This window comes from Gobio gobio, assembly GCF_949357685.1.
Source record: "Gobio gobio genome assembly, chromosome: 9".
NCBI classification, from domain to species: Eukaryota; Metazoa; Chordata; class Actinopteri; order Cypriniformes; family Gobionidae; genus Gobio; species Gobio gobio.
In genome coordinates this window covers 38,055,903-38,080,281 of record NC_137115.1, presented here as the reverse complement: position 1 = coordinate 38,080,281, position 24,379 = coordinate 38,055,903, and the positions used below count along the sequence as shown (strand labels likewise).

Sequence of the window (24,379 nt, the reverse complement as noted above, 5' to 3'; positions counted from 1 at the left end):
ACAAAGCTCAGCTTATGCATTTTTCATAAATCTCTGTGTTTTCTGGCAATATATGAAACGGAGAATTTAATTTGACCCGCCGTGACCCTTTGAACAGTTTGTTTGATCTGGAAAGTCATAGAACAATCAATAGTGATTCATCAGTATTAAAGAAACCGTTCACCCAAAAATGAAAATCCGGTCATTTACTCACCCTTTCCGTTTTTCTTTAAACACAAACAAAGATATTTATCATGATGTCCAGGCTTTTCTTTTCCATCCAATAAAAGTAGTCCTTATGATTTGCACACAGCATTCTGAAGTCATACTTGACAGACAGAAATGACTCTTCTCTGTTTACTTGCGACTAAATCAGTGAGTCAAAATAAATCACAGCTGTGAACTGAATCAACTGATTCATTGGAAAAATCTGAATCTAACATCACTACTTCTGTCATGAATGTATGTAAGAAATGTTCAGGGACAGTTGTTTTTCAGTCTATTTCAGATCATCTTCCTAGCAGCAAGAAATAAACCTGAATGAACATCAGAATATATGTTGAAGGAACCACTTTTACAGTTTTTTTTTATTATTATTATTAATTTGAAGCTTGACAGACCCATGTTCGTATAGAAATAATTGGCCAGGTTATTCTTCAAAAATTTGCCTTTTGTGTTCTACAAAATAGAAAGTCGTACAAATTTGAAACAACTTAAAGGGATAGTTCACCCAAAAATGAAAATTCTGTCATCATTTACTCACTTTCAAGTTGTTCCAAATCTGTGTGACTTTCTTGTGTTGAATGCGAAAGAAGATAATTTGAAGAATGTTGATAACCAAACACTTGGCGGTAGCCATTGAATGTAAATGGCTACGGTCAACTGTTTGACAACCAACATTCTTCAAAATGTCTTCTTTTGTGTTAAACCGATGAAAGAAACTTATTTAAAACTTGAAGGTGAGTAAATGATGACATCATTTTTGGGTAGCTATCCCTTTAAAAGTTGTTTATCAATGACAATTATTCATTTTGGGTGATGTATCTCTTTTAAAAAATGTATCATTCTTTAAGACTTCATTGGTTTTCTAGTGGCTGCTGGTCTTTGAAAAGAGCCAGTGTGAATTTGCTTTCTCTGCTGTTGGGTTTGTTCGGTTCATTTAATCTGTCACAGCGCTGCAGACAGACAGGCCATTACAGCCCGTCTAGCTGGTCTGGCCCGCGGTCAGTCGACTGACCTCTAATCAAGTGCATCCATTTTGAATGCTCATGCTTCTCATTGTCTCTTTGAGAGTCAATTACTGTCCCCTTGCTCAATTTATTCATATGACACTGTGGTAATCTGTGGATTATGGAAATTCACATGCTCTCTGTATGCCTTGTGTACATTGCCCAGCCCACGTTGACGTCTCTTAAGACACCTAGACTGAAAAGCCTGGGCAGATTTTGTCCTGTGTTTGTGAGCAGCATTTAGTTGTTTGATGTTCATCCCTCGCTCCCCTTTGCAAGACCTCCAAAAATCCCTCTGCATTAATTTTGATTCTCCAAATTAACATTTTCCTCTCTCTGGGGTGGTGGTCTTTAGCTGCAGGCACCCAGCGTGAAGGGTTTTGACTTTGCCAAGCTGCACATGGGCCAGCACAGTAAGGACGATCTCATGGTTATCCAGGAGCCGTTGCCACTTCCTGTGTCCGCTAAAGAGCAAAACCCAGCTGAGAATGCAGACGTGCCCACACCACAGTCCAAAGCCTCCACCAAAGCTTCCCGTAATGGTCAGCGGCGCAGGGGCCAGTAAGTGTACTAGTAAATGTTTCTTTGATATTCAGGATCCAACATGTGACACACAATTCAGTTTTTGATAACACTTTGCAATACGGTTCCATTTATTAACATTAGTTAACTACATTAGTTAAAATTAACAATACATCTACAGCATGTATTGATCTTAATGTTCATTTCGATTCATTTACTAATGCATAAAAAAAATATACATATATATTAACAGTGAATGCACTATGAACTAACATAAAAAACTACTTTAATAAAATGTAATGCTTTACAATAAGGTTTCATTTGTTAACATTAGTTAAAATTTTTAATGTTGTTTATATGTCTATGTGGTGTTTTTAACATGCTTTAAGACAAACCATGTGCAATTTCACAAGTCAACACCATTGCTGAGTATTTTCTCATTAAAAGTCCAGTGAACAGTCTCAAAAATGCGGTTTGAAATCATCTGTGTTCCAAGAAAAAGGCGAATCATATGAATTACTGTTATGTGTCTGACGTTGTAAAGAGCGATACCTTTGTGCAGCGTTTAGTTACTACAGTAACTTGAGTAAAAGTTGACCGAGTGGGTCTCTGAACTGGTTCGAGTGAGTGGAGATGGGGCTCATTTGCATATTCATGTACCAGTGTATACTAAATGAAGCAAGGGTGTAGAGTTACATTCAAGCTATTTTATGGCATGAATGCATTTTCACAGGAAAAATAACGTTTAAATATGTCATTTTGGTGATCAAAGATGAGTTTTAAGGGATAGAATTATTGATTACAGAGGGACTCATGAACAAACAATGAACTATACTTCTACAGCATTTACTAATCTTAGTTGATGTTAGTTAATCTCATCATTTGCATCTGTTAAGTAAGGGATAATATACATCCAGACGGTTGTTATCGCAGAATAAACCATTGCGTCACTCTGAAGGGGTTTATTCTGCGATAACAACCAGCTGGATGTACATTGTACATTGCTGCTTTTCTCAAGTAAATTAGACATGAAATATTGTCTTGAGTTTAAATATTTTATTAGCTCTTACGCAAAGCTTCCGCGAAGAAAAACAGTTCCAAATTGCTTTAAGCCTTCGTCTATTGCTGAAAAGATTTGTTTTTACCATATATGTTGAAATTAATGCTGAAAGGGTAAGTTTACCCAAAAATGAAAATTAGCCCATGATATACTCACCCTCAAGTCATCCTAGGTGTATATGTCATTCTTCTTTCAGACGAATACAATTATATAATAGGAGTTATATTAAAAAAGTCCTGGCTAATCCAAGCTTTATAATAGCAGTAGTTGTAGCTCTGTTAAATTCAGGTGTACACGGTACGATTTTTGTTTTCGTACAAGCTTACAGGTTTTTTTTTTTTATTTCTTTAATTTTCTTTTATGCTCGTATGGTTACGGCTCACATTGTGTGAGAGGAATTACAAGCTGAGCCGAATAGGTTACAAGCACTTCCCGACCTCCCAATACATTTTAAACACGTTTAAAAACGTTTGTCAAATCATACACAACCGCATCACACAGGCTAGATCTGTGAATATTAGTAGAGCCCAACGGCTGCATTTTACAGCATGAACCTCATATTAAAATAACTTGTTAATTTATTAAAAGCAGGAATCTAGCTAAGAGTGCTGATCAATAGAAAGCTTTTTAAAAGGATTACATCTCACACTCTAATCAATAGAAGGGTCTTAGGGGTGAAATTACCACAGATCTCATGTCTTGCAAACATGAAAAGTGTCTGAAACCATGTTAAGAGTAAACCGAAGTAATGTAATTCCAATATATTGTTTACTGTATTAGATGATACGGAATAACACTTATTTCCGGACTGTACTTAAATATAGATCAATCAAATTATTAAATCTACACATACTAAACAGTCCAAGTTAAAATAACTAGTCAGAGATGAATACATTCCTAGTAATTAAGACAGTTAGTAGGTCAAATAGTTCTAGACTAAAAGGGTAGTGAATAGGTAATGGATTCATGACCAAGTCATGAACTTTTGGTCGGTCACATTAGATCTGAAAGTGCTCTTTGAAAGCATGACAGGATTAGGTCATCATCCTCTTGCTTTTTCCCTGGAGTCACATGCCTCATCAACTGGATGAGGGATAAATATTGTTGTCTGTCAAGATGAGGATGTCACGGTTCTGAGGAGATGTTGTGAATTAGATCCAAGGCTTGTGTGTACAGTTAAAAGGGGGGCACATCGTATACATTTGTAATTAAATTGAATTGTAGCTTTCATTGTATGCCCACATTGTTTTTAAAATGTCTTCAAATGGCACTTGTGGCATAAATTGTATGGCATAGAGTTTAGAATTAAAAGGTTTTCTTTGTATCTTTTTCTTAGAATTTCTCCATCAGAGGGCAACTCCATAGGCAGTGATCCACCCAGCGAGAGAGGATCACCTGAGGAGAGCATGAGACACGCTGGTCTGCCCACTGATCCAAAGCAACCACGTAAAGTAGCTGTCAATGGATTAAACGGTAAATTTATGTGCATTTTAAATCTGGCAGTACAATCAATGTATTTTTTCTCATTAAAGTTGTGATCTAATTATTGAATCCTGACATGTATCATAATATATTTGTTAATATAACCCATGGTAAAATAATGAATACATTTATTAGTTCAAAAATATCAACTGGAATAAAAGAAATCCCACACACTAACCCAAAATGTACTTGGTTGGCAACGTTTTATTTATTTATTTATTTATTTATTGTGCTTTAATAATTTCCTTTGTCCTACGCACCTATCAAATACTTACAGGTGTGCTAGGTTAATTGTTCACTGATTGTATTAGTTCAAAATTAAAAATATATAATATCTACAAACAGATAGACTTAAGATTTAAACTCTTCTTAAATATATCCTTAAGACTTTTGAGAAGAAATTCAATTCATATTTAAAAAATATAGTTAAATGTAACAATAAAGCAGTGGTGTTATTGTCAACTAAAACTAATTAAAATGGTTTTCGTTAATTGAAATAAAGCTAAACAAAATACAAAATTAATATTAGATGAAAAACATAAACTGTCAAATCGATTAATCGCGATTAATCGCATCCAAAATAAAAGTTTGTGTTTACATAATATATGTGTGTGTGTACTGTGTATATGATTATGTGTATATATAAACACACACACATGCATGTATATATTTAGGCCCTGTCCACACGAACACGGGTATTTTCAAAACCACATTTTCTATTCGGTTTGGCCTTTCGCCCACACGCAAGCGCAGTATCCGGACACTGAAACCAAACTTTTTTGAAAACTCCTGCCAGGGTGAACATTTTTTGAAACTCCGGTTTCAGTGGTGTCGTGTGGACAGTGAAACTGGAGATTTTGGCTTGTTGCATCAGAACAGGAACCGGCAATAACCTTTTTTCCAGGCTTCTGATTGGCCAACATGGCTTTACGTTTAGGGTTATATTGCCACCTGTTGGTTTGGCATGCTCTTGACAGCGCTTCATAGCATGTTTCGCGTTTTCATGTGGACACAATTTCTTTTTTTTAAACGGAGGGAAAAACTGTATTTATTAAAAATACCTGTGTACATGTGGACTAGGCCTTAAGAAAATAAATTATATTTATATATAATATAAATTATATAAATATGTATATACATGCAACTATTTCTTAAATATATACATGTATGTGTGTTTATTCAAATATACATAATAATTATACACAGAACACACAAACTTTTATTTTGGATGCAATTAATCGCGATTAATCGATTTGAGAGCACTAAAAATAGCTATGAAAATATAAAAATTAAAGCTAAGTCAAAATATGAATAAATACTATAATTGCGTATAAATAGTACTAAAATAACTGCAATAAAAGCAAATTCAAAATATCAATAAATACTATAATATTATATGAATAACTATATAAATGTTACTTTTAAATTTAATAAAAAAAAATATTTTTGTTAATTTCACGTGTAAAGGACAGTTTACATGTAGGGGCAACCTATAAAAATTTTGACTGCTAGCAAAGGCAAAAGATTCCTTGATTTCATAATGGCTTGTGGAAGAAGAACGTGTGACGTAAGATTTACAGAGCGGGGAAAGTAATAAAACCTGGGTCTTTCAGCTGAAGATTTGTGGCTCTTCCTCTTGATTTCCTCTCTAGTCAGCCCAGACTCATTCATCCTGCCTCCTTTGTGAAGAATGACTAGCCCTCAACTTTACTCTTGGCTGCTTGGGTTTTTTTTTCCCCTACTTTCTTGCTCTCTTTCCCTTTATCTCTCTCTCTGTGTGTTTCTCTCTTGTCAAACAGTGCCTGTGGCGATAACCCTGTCTCAGCACTCATTTCTGCTCTACCAGACTAAATAGGCTACAGTCTGACTAGCCAAGAAATGACATGGAATTCAGTCGTAGAACCTCACATTCTCTCTTTCTCTGTCTCATTGCCGTTCCCTTTTAACGCCCTTCCTTTTCGAAAAGCCCTTTCATCCTCTTCTCATGATTACGTTCCAGTGATAAGTGTTTTCCAAGATAAAATACTGTCTTACCCAGCATTCCACTCAAACATGTTTTCACGTACAACTCATGCTATATTTCATCTCAATAAAACAATCGCCATTACTTATGCCATCGTTTAACTATTCTCTTGTTCTTTTACGCTCCCTCCATCCATTCATCCATCTGTTACTGGCTCACAGGGAAGAATAGAATTGGTAAGAGTTGTGCCGTTTTGTACAGTAGTGTTAGATCTTCTAATTCATGTTCATAGTTTTCGTGAATGTCATCCAAAAGAAACAAAAACGATGGATCATCCTGCTGCATTGAGGTCGTTCACATTTCATTTTAAATGAGTCTTATGAGTGTTAGGAAGACGCTGCCCCCATCTGGTGTGAAACAATACTTGAGAATGGGAGATTCAGATGAACTACATGCTTTCTTTTTTTAGTTGTCGCCCCAAATGAGGCTAGCTTTGTTTTGATAATGTGGAACACATTAGATATGTCTATAAATTGTTAATTGTTGAATATATGTGCGTGCGTGCGTGCGTGTGTGTGTGTGTTTGTGTATTATATACAGTGACCTGAAAATGTATACAGACATGTCAGCGACAGTGGCATATGAATTGCATTGCATTATATAAAAAAATCTAATAATTATAATGGTATTTATTTTAAGGAACAATAGCATAAACGCGTTTCAAGCTAAACATTTCAGAATAAACTGTTTTATAATATAAAAGCAGCATTTATTGCAGATGCTCATTTTCTGCCATCTTTTCCCTGTGCAATGAAATTAATAAATTTCCATGTTTTACAATTATTTTTGGGGCCATTATACACAGTATTGTAACAAATGACACCTATAAACCATAACAATTGAATCATATATCGCTGTTGACTGGCACCCTGTTCCTGTTGATATTTACTATTATTCAAAGGTTTGGGATTGATTTTTGTGTTTTTGAAATAAGCCTCTTTTGCTATTAAAAAAGCCATTTAATATGTTTTAAAAAGTAATTTATTTCTGTGATGGTAAAGCTGCATTTTCACTATCATTATGTGTCACATCATCCTTCAGAAATCCTTCTAATATGCAGATTTGCTGCTCAACAAACTTTTCTTATTATCAAAGTTGACAGTTGTGCTGCTTTAATGTTTTTGTGGAACAGCATTCATTTGAAAAATCTTTTGTAAATGTATTTACATTCTTGCTGAATAAATGTATTAATCTCTTTAAAAACAAATGACTGGCCCCAAACTTTTGAATCGTAGTGAATATTATGTTATATATTATATTATATTATACCTGTGAAGTTTGACACCCTCTTGTATTTGTCCTTATAGGTCCACCCCCATTGAATGGCATGGATGAGCCATTATCTTCAGCTTCCATTTTTGAGCATGTGGACCGAATGTCCCGCCCAACTGATGGCCCTAGACGCCTCCCTAATAAAATCCAGCTCATCGCCATGCAGCCGATGCCAGCCCTGCCCGTGCCTAACCCTAACCCAGTCGCCAATGACAGAGCTGCAGAGAACACCAAGCTGAACAAAGAGGTATCCTCCACCTCCCATGCATCTAATTCACATTTATTTCACAGGGCTTTTCCTTAGGGGACCATTTCAAGCTTGAAGGTCCCTACGGTTATGAATCTGACTTACATCATCCAAAAGCCAATAATCAATATGTGCTTCTCATTAGCTCCAAGGCCATTGACTTTTCCTTTTCCTTCTCCTTCTCCTCCAGATCCAGGTAGCTTTACGGCACAAGTCTGAGATCGAGCACCATCGCAATAAGATCCGCCTGAGGGCCAAAAGGAAAGGCCATTACGACTTCCCTGCTATGGATGATCTCATTGACGGTCTTGGCGACCCCAAAGAGCAGGACCGAATCTACCAGAAGGCCCAGATGCAGATTGACAAGATACTTGATCCAGATATTCCCATGCCCTCTATGTACACTGAGCCCAAGAAAGGGTAAAAAGATCTACAAATGACAATGAGACTAATCCTGAACACAGAATTAAGGCCTGTTCTCACTAAATCAGAATTTTCTGCACAAAAGCATGCACATAAAAATAATTAAATGCAAATATGTATCTCTATGAACATCTTAAATATCATACTGGAATGATGGTGCTTTTCCATTGGAACAGTTTTAGAACAAGAAAATCACTTTCCACATAACTTGAATATTTGAATATTTAAAGGCCAAATGCTTACTCAAGAGTGTGTGTGTGTGTTTATGTATGTTGTACAGCAACCGAGGGAAACGTTCTCCTAAACAGAGAAGGAAACAGCAGATGAACGGTGATCTGACAGATGCTGACCGAGATAGACTCATAACGACAGACAGCGACGGGACGTACAGGAAATACCCAGGAGTCAATAACATAGCATATGTGGTCAGTGTCATGAAGAGATCTGTACTTTTTCTCTCGCTCTCTACACTGTACTTCTGCATGTGACTGTGTAATCAACTCCATATTTCCCCATATATTTGTAATTCAAAACATCTCTAATCAGCTCCATGCAGTGAATTAGCAGGTGCTAATTTCCTTCTGAAAAAAAGTGTAGTTTTAGGATTAATATAATAGTAGTGTAGTTTTAGTTTTTTACTTAAAGGTTTATTTAAGTTTCCTTAAAAATTAGATAGTACTATTGAAAATATTTCAATATACACTGTTTATATTCACTCTTTCATATGATCCAGTGTAAAAGTGGATCGTGCAGGGCTGCACGATATTGGAAAAAACTGACATTGCAATATTTTGTTTTTCTGTGATATATGCTGCGATATTGAAACCGTTTCACCAGATGGCTTGAATTTTGAAAGAATCAATCATTCTAGAATGACTGGGGTGACTTTAGTCCATCCGCATAGAAAATAATAAACAAATTACAAGCATGGATAAATTCAATAGAGCAAAGATGCAAATGAAATAAACAGAGCTTTATGTTTTTCAAATCTTGTAAAATGTAAAATAACTAATTAATCTTAATTAATAATGAATCTGCATAATTAATCTTTGTTAAAGCTACGAAAGGGATTTATTTGTCTGTTGTTGTTTGATTAACATTAATGACACAGACGGAAGCAGGTTTATTAGGCTGCTGTCACTTTAATACTTTTAATGAACGGATCCAATATAATGATTTGCATCTGTTTGCTTTCACAATTGTTTATGTTCACTTAAGACTTAAGCAATGAGGATACTCACAGAGATGGGCATTTTGACATAATTTTGCAGCATTTGTGTCGATTCAGGGACAAAATTCACCTGTCAGTGGTCATAATGTTAGGCCTGGTCTTTCATTTGCTTTTATTTTGCAGTCGGACCCAGACCAGGGGCCCGAACATCATACCCCGTCCCCGACGGATGACGTGTTCCATGGTCCCATTTCTCCTCCTCCTGGTCACCCTCCTCCACCACCCCCCTATTTGCCCCCTCAGCCATCTATAGAGGAGGCCCGGCAGCAAATGCACTCACTACTGGACGATGCCTTCGCCCTCGTGTCTCCTTCATCTCAGGGCAGCACAGCTGGCATCACTCTGCCTGGGGTCGGTCTCAACCCTGGACCCCCGCCTCCCTTGAGCCCACCATCCCGTGGTCCGCGGCCCTGGGGCCCAGGATACCTGCCCTTGAATCCCTACACAGGGGTAAGATAACAATCCATAGTGAATTAGCATTGAATAGCATTTGTAGTATGTATCAATATTTCTGATATTACTTCAATATTTCCTTTTTTTTTTTTTTTTTTTAAACAGGCCATGTCCTAAAAATAGTTTAGTGGTTCCTACAGTAATGGAAATTTTTATGGAAACTTCACCAAAATTCAATTTATTCTATATAGAATCTATAAATTCTATATATTTATTAATTGATTGGTTGGTTGATTAATTAACACATTTTTTTTATTTTTTTTTATGTGTGTGTGTGTGTGTGTGTGTGTGTGTGTGTGTGTGTGTGTGTGTGTGTGTGTGTGTGTGTGTGTGTGTGTGTGTGTGTGTGTGTGTGTGTGTGTGTGTGTGTGTGTGTGTGTGTGTGTGTGTGTGTGTGTGTGTGTGTGTGTGTGTGTGTGTGTGTGTGTGTGTGTATATTTGTTTAGAAATATTTCATGGTCTACAATGTCACTTATGACATTTATTTTAACTCTGTAAAGAAACAATGAGTCGGAAGGCTTTATTTGTCAAAGATCTCTGTGTTACATCAGTTTATAATTCACTTGTTGAGGAGGATTAGATCCGTGCACTAATCAGTTAAGGGCTGTCAACCGTAAATGCACCCTTGGCTTTAGACGTCAGGGTCAAACTGACCGTGGAAAAGCCTCACTGATTGAGGCCTCGCACTACATGAACCTGGAACCAGCAGATCCCAGGTCCGCTCTTAAAGGGTTAGTTCACCCAAAAATGAAAATTCTGTCATTAATTACTTACCCTCATGTCGTTCGACACCCGTAAGACCTCCGTTCATCTTCGGAACAGAAACGAAGATATTATAGTTGAAATCTGATGGCTCTGAAAGTCCTCCATTGGCTCAATGGCACTTTACACTCTCAAGACCCTTAAAAGGTACTAAAGACGTCGTTACAAAGTCCATCTCACTACAGTGGTTCTACAATAACTTTATGAATCGGCGAGAAAAAATTTTTTGCACAAAAAAACTCTAAATAACGACTTACATAGTGATGACGATTTCAAAACAAGGCATCATGAAGCTTCGAAGCGTTATGAATCAGCGAGTCGAATCAGCGGTTTGAATCGCCAAATTTCAGCAGTTTGGCGGTTTGACACGCGATCCGAATCATGATTCGACTCGCTGATTCATAACGCTTCGAAGCTTCATGATGCCTTGTTTTGAAATCGTCATCACTATGTAAGTCGTTATTTAGGGTTTTTTTGCGCACAAAAACTATTCTCGCCGATTCATAAAGTTATTGTAGAACCACTGTAGTGAGATGGACTTTGTAACGACGTCTTTAGTAGCTTTTAAGGGTCTTGAGAGTGTAAAGTGCCATTGTGCCAATGGAGGCCTTTCAGAGCCATCAGATTTCAACTAAAATATCTTCATTTGTGTTCCGAAGATGATCGGAGGTCTTACGGGTGTCGAACGACATGAGGGTAAGTAATTAATGACAGAATTTTCATTTTTGGGTGAACTAACCCTTTATTTGTAGTAACACAGTAACGTCTCTGACAGACTGATTAAGGATAAACTCTCACTATTACAGCACACCTTACTTTTCTGCACCGCTTAAGTCTCATAATCTGCGATAGTGTGTGCTTATTTATTATGATTGTTTACTTCGGTTTAGATATTAGATAACGCTACGAATTCAGCTCATAAATCGTCCTGCTTTGAAATCATGAATGATACCTCAAATTGTGCGGTTTGTTGAGGAGAGGTGCAGTCTCTCCTCAAGAAGTTCAGGCTTTTGGGAACACATTGTACAATCCATACGAACATGATTTCCCCTTGTCTAAAGCTGCAGTCACGCTAGACTTCATTCTCCATTGACTTCCATCCAGAACACAGACACAAGCATATCTCTGACTTGCAAATTGGCATTTGTTTCTTTTTTTCTTTTTTTATTCATGAAAATACATACAGTAATTGTACACAATACATATTGAGAAATAACACAAAAAACAACACTATAGACAAACAATTATATAATGGGAGATGAAGGAGAGAGAAAAAAACAAAAAGCAAAACAAACAAACAAAAAGGTAGTGAAAAGAAAGATATTGTAATTAGAATATGTCTTTAGGGAGTAGATAGATGTTATTTTAAAGGGTTTTTAGTAATTTATCAATTTGAATAAAAACTTATTTTTTATTAAATTATTATTATTAATTAATTATTTTCACATCTGTGTTTATAAGTGATAGTGGACGTCAATAACTAAAGCATATAGTTGGAAATAAAACAAATAATAAAATATTTAATAAATGAGTAATATGAAATTGTTAAAATTAAGTAAATAATTTAATTGTGCATCACAATATTATAATGTAGGTTTATGAATAGTGGGACATTTAGAAAGGCAAAACAACCATCAGCACATTAACATTTGACCGCCCACATTTATATTTTAGCATGTATAAATCCATGTTTTGTTCTTTATCGGGACACATTTAAAACTATTGTGTCTGCTTCATAAGAGGTGCAATGACTAAGTGATTTCTGGTTACGGTGTTTTGTTTAAATCAGTTAATTTGTTGATTTCATAATGAACGTGTTTTGATGTGCGCTAAACCGAACTAGAGCAATTTAAAGCAATCTTCATGCCCTGGAATCACATCAGAGGAACACAGACTGGGGTTTTTTCCACAGATTGGGAATAAACAACCTAGAATAGAAGCCTCATCTGTCAACACTGTCTTGAGTATTTATGTTAGATTGCAATCCCCTCTTTCCCTGCCATGAAAAGGCATCAAAGGCCAACTCAGGCGAAATATGAACTGACGAATAACTCCAAAGGTTTTTTTAAGAGTCAAGATGGAACAGGAACACTGTCCTTAAAATGGCATTCCTAGCTCAGCTATTTAAAAGCTTTTCTGTTTTCTGGGTCACAGGGTTTATTTAGGCTGATAGACAAGCTCCAGTTGTGGTGGAACATACAGTTACTAATGTGTGTTTGGGGCTTAGCAATGTATTAAATTAAACCTTTTATGCGTTCAATTATTAAGTACAAGGGATGTGCCAAGAATCATCAACCTGTTTATAAGCTCAACGACTGTGTGTTTGTGTGTATTTCTTTCAGAGATATGCTGAATTGGGTCTGCCTCCTTCCAGTATGCAAGGTTTACTACATAGGTGAGTATATTAGTGATCAACCGATATGCATTTTTATGATGGCCAATGCTGTTATCTCACAGAGCTGGGTGGCCGATGACTGATATTAAGATGATAGGCTATTTATCACACTATTTAAAGCTGCAGTCCGTAACTTTTTTTGGTAAAAAATGATCCAAAATTACGGTGGCCCAGTAGTGCACAACACAACAAAATTTAAAAAGCATACATAAGTTCACAACACAACGAAATAAATCCACAACACAACGGAATGAAACCATAACACAACGAAATCAAGACACAACACAACGAAATCAAGTCACAACACAACGAAATCAAGTCACAACACAAAGCAAAATCCACAACACAACGAAATCAAGCCACAACACAAAGAAAAATCCACAACACAACGAAAAGTCCACAACACAACGAAATAAATCCACAACACAACGAAATCAAGCCACAACACAAAGAAAAATCCACAACACAACAAAATCAAGCCACAACACAACGAAAAATCCACAACACAACGAAAAGTCCACAACACAACGAAATAGCCACAACACAACGGAAATGGTCCCGACCACTAGGGGACTCTCGGAGTGCGGTGAAGTTAGTTTTCCTTGCCTTGTTCTATATAGATTCGCCAATCTCACAAATATTTAAACACTATGATCAGTTTTAAGTGTGCAGTTGTCACTTACGTGCATAATAGCTGCATATTTATACTCGAGAACGCTTTGACCCGCTGCCTCGGCGCTAAGGGAGCGTCTGCCAATTCCACCAAGTTGAAAAATAATTTGTATGAATTAAATTAACTTTTTTTTTAATTTTCAAATTCCAATGTTGTGTTGTGCATTATTAAGTTAATTTTACCAATACAATCAAGCTGTGGAATTTTAACATGTCTGTTTTTAAATGTTAAAAGTAATTTTAATTCATACAAATTATACGTTTCAACCAATTGGTGGAATTGGCAGACGTTCCCTTAGCGCCGTGGTATCGGGTCAAAGCATTCTCGAGCATAAATATGCAGCTATAATGCATTTGGGGATTTTAAATTAAAATTTCATATAGATAAACAATGGTTAGCCTACATACTGTTAAAACTAATTGTGGTATTGATTTCTTTGTAAGATTGCAGACTCTATAGAACAGTGCAAACTTTACAGCGCTCCGAGTGCCCCCGAGTGGTCGGGAGCATTTCCGTTGTGTTGTGGCTATTTCGTTGTGTTGTGGACTTTTCTTTGTGTTGTGGCTTGATTTCGTTGTGTTGTGGCTTGATTTCGTTGTGTTGTGGGTTTATTTCGTTGTGTTGTGAACTTATGTATGCTTTTTAAATTTCGTTGTGTTGTGCACTACTGGGCCACCGTACAAAATCTATTTTTGAGCAAGTACATGACCAGCCAGTGCTCAAAACGATCTCCTTGCCTTAGTCCGATTCACAATGGTAAGCTTGTGGGAAATTCGAGCATGCCGCCATTCGTCATTGCATCATTACGTCACATCAGCTGGAATAATTCAACTTATCATTTTGTTGGCGGATTGTAATCCAGAAAGGTCCAAATGACAATCATAAGTGACAACAGGAGATTCACCCGTAGTCAAAAGCAAAAAATTAGACTGTACAGAATCTATGAAATCTACAGTCACATGGGCTGATGCTGTTAACATTAACAATTTAAGAACAAAGTATAAAAATAATTTGATGTTATATGAGCTAAGATCGTTAGATTCAATCACCATTGGTAGCGCAATTTATTGTAATGCTTTTTTTTCTCCGTTGGTCAGAACAAAAGTGGCAGACATGTTCAATGTGCATCATACCTGACACCTAGATGAACACTTTACAGCTGGTTTTATGACTGTAAATCATTCTCTTCAAATGCTATTGAAGTTAGAAACGTGTATACCAATGTTATATGTAACTTTAGAGACGGTCCCTAAATTCGCCTTTATCTAAATTCTGCCAGCCATATCAGATTCGCTGTGGTTCTGCTGTGTTCGTTTGAAACTATTTTCGCTGCTGAAATAGAACAAAAACAGTCAACCACTGTATGACCACCTGCGTACATCGCACATTTTGAGTGCAGATTTCAGTGAGTGAGAGCGCGCTCTGAACAAAACTCCGGCTAATCTGAGCGCCTCTGATTATTAGAAACACGTGTGGTTGGTTATAATACGCAACGCGATTATAACAGATGGCTTTTGAGAAGACTATAATAAATTCAACCGCCAAAGTGGCTAGTGTGAGTGGTAGTAATACCAGACGTAGTTTTGGTATTGAGGTCAAAGTCCACTTGCCTTGCGTTCGCTGATACCCCGAGTTTTCAAAATCGTGATAATCATGCGCGGTTTTAATGATAATTCATTTTTAAACGATATTACTAACCGTCAGTACATTTTATCGTGGTTTATCGTGAAACCAGTAATCGTTCCATCCCTACCACTTAGTAAACACCTTCCCGTAATCAATGGCAGCGTCATTACGTCGACCAGCGTAGCACACATAGTGCAAATCTAGGGTTCGGTTCGGTGGAAGAAACCGAACCCTGTCAAAAAGCCCAATATTCGGCCGAATCCGAATCCTGGATTCGGTGCATCCCTAGTAAATAACACATGCACAACAATTGTTGGAATAAAAAATATATTTATTTTACATATTTACTAAATTAGAAATGAATTCATTGAAAAATATATCATTATGCAAAAAATACGTTGATCTTGATAAATTCATGGTTAAATTAATATTTCAATAAAAGCCTGAATTATATCTGTTCACCATATGGACTAAACCACTCAATTCATATGAAGTTTTACAATCTTTTCATTAACTTTTTGAAGCGTCAAAGTGACAGACAGAAATCGTTCAGATTTTATTAAAAATATCTACATTTGTGTTTCAAAGATGGACAAAATTCTTACAGGTTTAGAACAGGCTGACAGATTATTATTTATTTGTAAATGCTGACATAATTTTTATTTTTGGGTGAACTAACCCTTTAATAATAACCAGATAATTAAAACAATGCCAAATATATCAGCCATGGCGACATATCGTTCAACCACTAGGGTACATGGAGTACAATCATGATCTGGAACTGTGAGCAAAGCAATCCCATCATGTCACTTTTTGTGAGAGTGCAGTGTGATTTGTTAAAAGCTGGGGTCTGAAGTCTTTGTATCTCTACAGACAGGGTTTGGGGCCCGGCTACATCCCATCAGGAGAGGCCCTGCCTGTTGAACAGCTACAGCCGGAGTCGCTTTACACTGGTCGAGGTGGACTCACTGATGATCTGCCCTCCTCCGCCAGGCCACGACCTGTAGGTGGCACTACAGGTATGAGTAGCTAGAAATAAAGTGCTGTGATGAAATGGAGTTTAATGTTACAGAACATAGAAATAAAAGAGCGATGGATGCATGGATAAAGACAAATGACGCAATATAAAGTATACTGTATGCTGCGTGCATGTCTGTTCACAGGTGGCCAGCTACATCATTTAGGCCACGTTGGTCTGACAGGTCGTGTAGGTGACAGCCGGCAGCCTGCTGGGTTAAACTGGAGCCTGTATCATGAGGACGACAGCAAGCTCGCTAACAACAGAGAGCCTGTACGTTTGAAATACTTTCTTACTTAGATTAAATAGGGGACAGATAACATTTACATATAGAAGTGTTTAAAGTCAATGTGTATGGACATTAACACTTATTGCATGGATGGATTTAAAAAAAAAAAAAATAACACTGAGCTGAAGCCCATTGACCTAAAAGGATCAAAAGATGTACCCCTTGAGATTAAGTTCATATTTTAATAATTTAACATAACAGCATATTTCATGTTCACTTTTCTCGAATGTCAGTTGAATTAAATATAAAAAAAATAAATATTTCAGTTTTTTTTTTTTTTTTTTTTTATTGTGAAAACTACTATATACTATTTATAAAGTAGTAAAAATCCACATAGAAACAAGATGAAAACTGTAACAATATTACAATTTTATATAAATGATGGCTTTTTTTCTATTATTATACTGAAATAGTGAGGATGAATGTATGACATGAGAGCTGTAAATAATAATAAGAACACAAACAACCTTCCATGCTGCTTATATAGAATAGATTATACATATAAAAGGTAGTTCATATTGAACTAAAACAACCTGTAATAGTCCAGGAATTATTAAAATGAATAGTATACATTATAAGCAGGCCTCAGGGAATTCTACATAAAGAAGTATGTCCTCTTCAAACTTTTACTATTCTCACTCCTCTCTGCCTCTGTAAGAGGCATTTTCTTAACTTAAACTCTTTAAACTTTTTTTTATCTACTTTACCTCATTTCTGCCTTCCTTCCTTCCTTCCTTCCTTCCTTCCTTCCTTGATTTTTTTTGTTTAGGTTTTTGGCTCTCTTGACTACACCTCCATCTCTGTATTCCAGACCTCCAGGAATGGCCTGAAGGAGCCATCTGCCGCTTCTGCCCACCTGGACTCTCTCGGCCTGGGCTACGCTCCCTCTGCTCCCCTTGAGGAGCCTTCCCCTCCCAACCATTCGTCCGCCTCCCTCATCAAAGCCATCAGAGAGGAACTGATGCGCCTCTCCCAGAAACAGGCAGCCGTACCCAGCTACCACAGCTGAGACCTGCCCCCTCCAGCTCCATCAGGCAAAAACTGCACTACACTGCACTGTACTTCCCATGGAAGTGGCTTTTTTGAGAGGACGATGACTGTACGTCATGTAGCCTCTGCTGCCGCCTGGTGGCAGAGATCATTAGGACAGGAAAAGTAGACATTTCTCCTTTATTCCCATGTTCCTCTCCAGTTTTCCCAAAACATAAGCAGTGTCCTGAGACTGAAGAACAAGAACTGATACTGTTTTTTATCTTCTTTACAGTCACCTATGTAATTTGGTAGCAACTGCTCTGTAAAGACCAGGGTTTTGAAGCTTCCTTTGGTCTTCTGTTAGAGGTGTGCGTGTGTGTTTATTTTCACATTGTGTTGTTTCTTTGCTGTGTACACTGCCTTCACATTTGAATTTTATACCTTGCACTGGCTCTTATAGATTCTCATCACTGAAAATTGAACTGCTATTGATACCTTAATTGAATCTCTATAATTTTGTTTGTTTGATTATGTTTTATTTTCCAGTGCATCTTCTGGTTGTCCTCTTGTGGTGCTGATTCTATTATCTCTATTTAATGGCCATTGCATTCATAATACAGTATTGAACCCTACACATATTGTCTTAATTATACTTTAGGGTTCAGTTATAGTATTTGAAGTAGTGACGTTTTCCATCTCCATATGCCTTGATTATGTTTGGCATCTACAGAAGAGCTGGACATACAGCTTTTGTTATGTCCAGTGCATTGGAGGAAAGTGTTCAAATTAAAGAAATGTTCCAGGTTCAACTTGACCGATTGTCAATTATTATTATTTTTGTAATGTACTTACAAAACAATAGTTTTTCTCAAACTGTAGTACATAAAGGATTGTGGCCTGTGAGTTGATTGGCTGATTTAAAAATTAATAATAATAAATAAATAAGTATTATTAATTAAATAATAAAATAATTATAATTGACACAATCATTACAAATATAGAATAATAATTTATAATAATTGACAATTATTAATTTGATAAAGTAACTTTCAAATGTTTGAAAAAAAAAGGTTTCTTATGCTCACCAAGGCTGCATTAATTTGATCAAAAATACAGTAAAACTGAAATATATAGGTATATGTATAATCACAAATTTTAATTACAATTAAAAATAACTATTGTATTTTCATATATTTTAAAATGTAATTTATTGAGATGGCAAAGCTGCATTTTCAGCATCATTACTCCAGTCTTCAGTGTCACATGATCCTTCAGAAATCATTCTAATAGGCTGATTTGCTGCATTTCTTCTTATCCATTTTTTTTTATGGAAAATTACAAAAAAAATTATTTATCTGGATTCTTTAATGAACAGAAAGTTCAAAAGAAGTTAAAGAAAATGTACTGACCCCAAACATTTGAATGGTAGTGCATTTCAATTAAGGGTAGAAACTATTAACTTTATTTGCAACTATAGTCACCTCTATAAAGCCCTGCCCCATTGTAAGTGCGTTACTGTGAAATTTTATGTTTTACAAACTGTGGTAATCAACAGTACATCACAGATGCTGGAGAAAATCTGCTCATTTTGATCCCGGAACATTCCTTAAACTGTCCATCTGCTTCTCAAAATACATTTTTGGTGGAATTCAGTCCTGAATGCATCAGTAGGTGGTGAATCACACACACCGTGTATTGGCCTGAGTACTTTCAGTATTACCACTGTGTACATTGTATTGCAATACTTACTCAAAGTATGGATTAAGGTCAAGAGTTATGTCAAAAGTTAATTTCTGGCTCCTTTCCCAAACTGTATTGTGTGACCATGAAGTGCTCATCATTTCATAGCGGACATTGTTTATTATAATTAGTGTTCCAGGATACACTATTGCTCATTATTACGATTGCTGCTGTTGATCAAATGGGACCACGCTTTTGATGTTTTAGGAAAGCAGAAAACTGTAGGATAGACTCACTAAAACACTGATATCTTGGCTATTTGTACTTCATTTCATGCTGAAATTGTGTTCTTGCCTTTGTGCTAAAACTATTTTTGTGTTAATGTTGCAAACAGGAGCATCATTTGCTCTAAGAAAAAGGACAATTCTGTTACTTTGTCACTTGATCTGCCCTTGTTTATTTCTTTTTTCTTTAAGTTTGTCCGGTTGGAACTTCCTTGACCTGTAGTTACAAATCTGCTGATTATTTAAGTGACAATTAAAAATTACTACCATATGATTCACTGTTGTTTGCCATGTCAAACTTTACTTTGTTAGAGATAACACAATCTCAATGGAATGCTGAAAGTCTTTAAGACTCCTTCACGTGGTTCACGGAAATGTCGTACTTCCCACTTCCAACTACGATCCCATCGCATTCAAATTTTGACTTGAGAGGGCATTCATGTCCAATTTTTTAACTGGGAAACTAGTATTTACGATAATTCCGATAGCACGTGAAGGCAAAATCGCTTACACAGCTGCTTTTTGAGCTCATTTATTAGTGTATAGCACATCCTAGTGGATAAACTGGTTGTACAATATCTGATGCATTCTCACTGAAAATGCATTTCCTATAAAATTGCAAAAAAAAAGTTTTCTCATATTTTTCATTATGCCTGTCCTTTTTAGTGCTTAAATTTAGATTTTAGTTGTTACCTTAAAGGAACTTTGCCAGTCAACAACAAATGAAACTGACATAACATTCTACCATTTATTTTCAATCCATATAAAAAGTAAAGATGCCTTTGAAGTCACCTACTTTATTTTGCATTTACAGCCCAAAGCAATAGATCTTATAAGAATAGTTCACAAATTCTTTCATCGTTTAAATAACCTTCATGTCATTCCAAACCTGTATGACTTTCTTTAAAAGGAAAACAAAAGATGATATTTTGAAGAACGCTAGGAACCAAATAAAAGTCCCTCGGACTTCCATTGTGTGGACAAAAAAAAACTCACATTCTTCTTTTATGTTCCTCAGACAAAAATTCATATTGTTTTTGGAACAATGTGAGGGGAGTAAATGATGACAGTTTTCATTTTTGGGTGGATTATTTCTTTTTACATCAACTAAATATCAACACAAAAAAAAGGGTACCCGCGGGACCTTAAAAAGTCAAATGTCTTTAAATTCAAAATCAAAATTTTAAGGCCTTAAAAGTCTTAAATTCGCTGAAGTATTGAGTTCTAGGTCTTAAATAATTTTAAACAGGTCTTAATTTTCCTACGTCCATGTAACGCTACTCCATCCGCAATGTTTTAGTGTGTGTGTGTGTGTGTGTGTGTGTGTGTGTGTGTGTGTGTGTGTGTGTGTGTGTGTGTGTGTGTATGTGTGTGTGTTGTTCGTTTTTTCGCTAGTGAGAGACCAACATGCATCTTATATAGCAGCCAATCAGCTTTCGTGTTATTGGCGCGGGTCTCTTTCGGATTGTACCACAGACACATCAAACGGATTTTATTCTTCAGCTTCAGTTCTCCAGTCCAGTTCTTCCAGTTCACGCGATCGTGAAAGCAAAGGCGAATCTTTCTCACCTGCCATCTCGTATAATGACCAAATAAAAGTTTGATATGCCCGATAGCACTAAACAAAGAGTTTAAAAAGCGATGGAAACCCCGAACTCATTCGCTACTGACACACGGACTGATGTCAGACTGGCCGCGGATTCTGCACGCGTTTGCCGCCTGTCAGCGCTCGCGCGAGTGTACCGAATCTAGGCACATTCATAGATATCCATATCTATGGGCTCATTACTGTAGCAATCCAATATAGCCTAGCCCACCCCTGCCTGTGTCGTTAGTATTAATCACACAACAACAACAACGGGGAAAAATAAACAGTAGCCTACCTAAACTTAAAGCGCTGTTTGTATCTGTATATTTAAGTTGTATTTATTTGTCCTATTGTCAAACAAGATTCATGCATTTTGTTTGTTTTATTGCCATGTGTGACTATAGTGCATCTAATATAATGATATGGTAAATGTGGCATCCTAGTTATGAAAAAAAAGAAACATGCACATTTCTGAAAATGACCACCACACAATCAGTAATTTTGATCTCACAAAAAAATGTATATACATACACACACTATCGGTCAAAAGTTTGCGAATGGTTCGATTTTTTAAATGTTTTTTAAAGAAGTCTCTCCTGCTCACCAAGGCTGCATTTATTTGATCCAAAATACAGCAAAAACAGTATTATTGTGAATAATGTTTTTTTTTTTTTTTTTTTACAATTTAAAATAACTATTTTATATTTCAATATATATCTTAAAAAAATAATTTATTTCTGTGATTCAAAGCTGAATTTTCAGCATCATTGCTCCAGACTTTAGTCACATAATCCTTCAGAAATCGTTTTTTTTTTTTTTTTACTTTTTTTTTTTATCCATCAAAGAATCAAAAAAAAATGTTTTACACAACTGTGTTCAACACTGATAATAATCATAAATGTTTGTTGATCATCAGATCCTCATATGAGAATGATTAGTGATTTAGTGAAGGATCATGTGACACTGAAGACTGGAGTAATGATGATAAATTCAGCTTTGATCACAGGAATAAATGAAACTACTATATATTCACATAGAAAATAGTCACAACAGAACTGTCACAATATTACAGCTTTTTGTATTTTTAATAACATAAATGCAGCATTGGTGAGCAGAATGTAAAAACATTAAAAAATCTTTCCGTTCTCAGACTTTTGACGGGTAGTGTGTTTGTATATTAATCCTGGTGGGATTGAGCTATGAGGAAGTGCAAGATTACTAATACTTACTTAATTTTGCAAGTAATTTTGTGATTCTGCATTTCCTTTTGTATGTTTTTTTTTTAATTGCGTGATATAGGTCTTAAATTTAATTCATAATGGTCTTGAAAAGGTCTTAAAAAGTCTTAAATTTGACTTGGTGAAACCTGCAGATACCCTGTTAAAGTAAATCATATTTTAATAGATATCTCAGTTGGTTTCATTTTTTTTATTTATGACAGGTGAAGTGAATAAGACTGATTATCTCTTCATCACGGCAACTGTTAGTGGGTGGGATATATTAGGCAGCAAGTGAACTTTTTGCCCTCAAAGTTGATGTGTTAAAAGCGTAAGGATTTGAATGAGTTTGACAAGGGCTAAAGGGTCAGAGCATCTCCAAAACTGCAGCTCTTGTGGGGTGTTCCCGGTCTACAGTGGTCAGTATCTATCAAAAGTGGTCTAAGGAAGGAACAGCGGTGAACCAGCGACAGGGTCATGGGCGGCCAAGGCTCATTGATGCACGTGGGAAGTGAAGGCTGGCCCATGAGGTCCAATCAAACAGACGAGCTACTGTAGCTCAAGTTGTCCACAAAGTTAATGCTGGTTCTGATAGAAAGGTGTCAGAATACACAGTGCATTGCAGTTTGTTGCATATGGGGCTGCATAGACACAGACACAAACTTTCAAACGCTATTGCCTGGTGGCTGTGGCATCTTTAAGCAGGATAATGCACCCTGCCACAAAGCAAAAATGGCTCGAATGATTTGAGGAGCACAAAAACGAGTTTGAGGTGTTGACTTGGCCTCTAAATTCCCCAGATCTCAATCCAATCAAGCATCTGTGGGATGTGCTGAACAAACAAGTCTGATCCATGGAGGCCCCACCTCGCAACTTACAGGACTTAAAGGATCTGCTGCTAACATTATGTTTCCAGATACCACAGCAGACCTTCAGGGGTGTAGTGGAGTCCATGTCTCGACGTGTCAGGGCTGCTTGGTAGCAAAAGTGAGACCAACACAATATTAGGAAGGTGGTCAAAATGTTATGACTGATTGGTGTACACTATTATGAACTGCAATATTTAGAGTTTTAAAATCGTGGTCCTTCTCATCCACTATTATCAACTAGTCATGCAACAACTGTATCAGACAAACCAAAATAACTCGAGGCTTGTTGTTTTCTTTAATTATGCAGATCTAAATAATCATGCTTTCTCTGAAAAATTCCACCCATCTGCACAGTCTGTCCTTTAAAAAACACAAATAAAAGCATTGTTATTAAGTCATAGTGGCTTCACGTCACTTCTTTCAGACGCTCGGTCTCACCGAGCTCATGTTTCTCTGGTGCACATATGGTACCTCGGCTCCTCGTGGAGTGGAAACTGCAGTCCTGTTTACATTCTCGAACAAAAGGGCTCATCAATGTTTCAGCGGCACTGCATTGTTCAATTTGTCCACCTTGTGTAATGTGGCGAGTGAGTGCTAATATTTGCCTTGTCAAAAATGGACATATTTTTAAACCTATCTATATTTACGCATGTGATATTGAGTTGTAACATGGCTGCCTATACCTGCCTTAATATAATGTGATCTTTTCACTGATGTATATTTGAAGAGTTCAGATGCAAAAGCCTCTAAAAGCCACTTCGATCAAAAATGAGATGGTGATACTGAGTGAATGCTCTACTTTAACTTCAAAACCACTAAATCCCAGCCTCAGCCCATTCCGAAGTACCGGTACTTGGGTAGAAACCAATACATAGAAGTCTGACAAAAATGCCTTTTTTAAAAAGAAAAACGTCAGACGGACTTAGAGGCTTTTGCATCTGAAGTCTTCATTTGTATAGTTTTACACTACTAGACTACTAGTATGGCTGGCTATAGGCCCACATATGTTTTTGTTTAGTTTTTTGGATGCTATATTGCCCCTCCAAGCCACCTAGCTAGCAGAAAAAGCAAGTTTTCCTTCATTA

At 36.5% G+C, this 24,379-nt stretch overlaps 1 protein-coding gene across 1 annotated transcript in view; it reads left to right on the top strand.

The window, feature by feature from the left end:
* The window catches only part of LOC307131704 (UPF0606 protein KIAA1549), a gene marked incomplete at its 3' end in the record, with an annotated part of 88,146 nt that extends 70,453 nt beyond the window's left edge, over positions 1-17,693 (top strand). The window contains exons 12-22 of the mRNA XM_079825513.1: positions 1,564-1,769; positions 4,127-4,263; positions 6,457-6,471; positions 7,603-7,814; positions 8,005-8,234; positions 8,518-8,662; positions 9,592-9,918; positions 13,026-13,078; positions 16,251-16,396; positions 16,541-16,668; positions 17,454-17,693. Of these exons, the coding sequence (XP_079681639.1) occupies positions 1,564-1,769; positions 4,127-4,263; positions 6,457-6,471; positions 7,603-7,814; positions 8,005-8,234; positions 8,518-8,662; positions 9,592-9,918; positions 13,026-13,078; positions 16,251-16,396; positions 16,541-16,668; positions 17,454-17,693 (1,839 nt within the window). The remainder of the gene's footprint in view (positions 1-1,563; positions 1,770-4,126; positions 4,264-6,456; positions 6,472-7,602; positions 7,815-8,004; positions 8,235-8,517; positions 8,663-9,591; positions 9,919-13,025; positions 13,079-16,250; positions 16,397-16,540; positions 16,669-17,453) is intronic.
* Between the last annotated feature and the right edge of the window lie 6,686 nt (positions 17,694-24,379).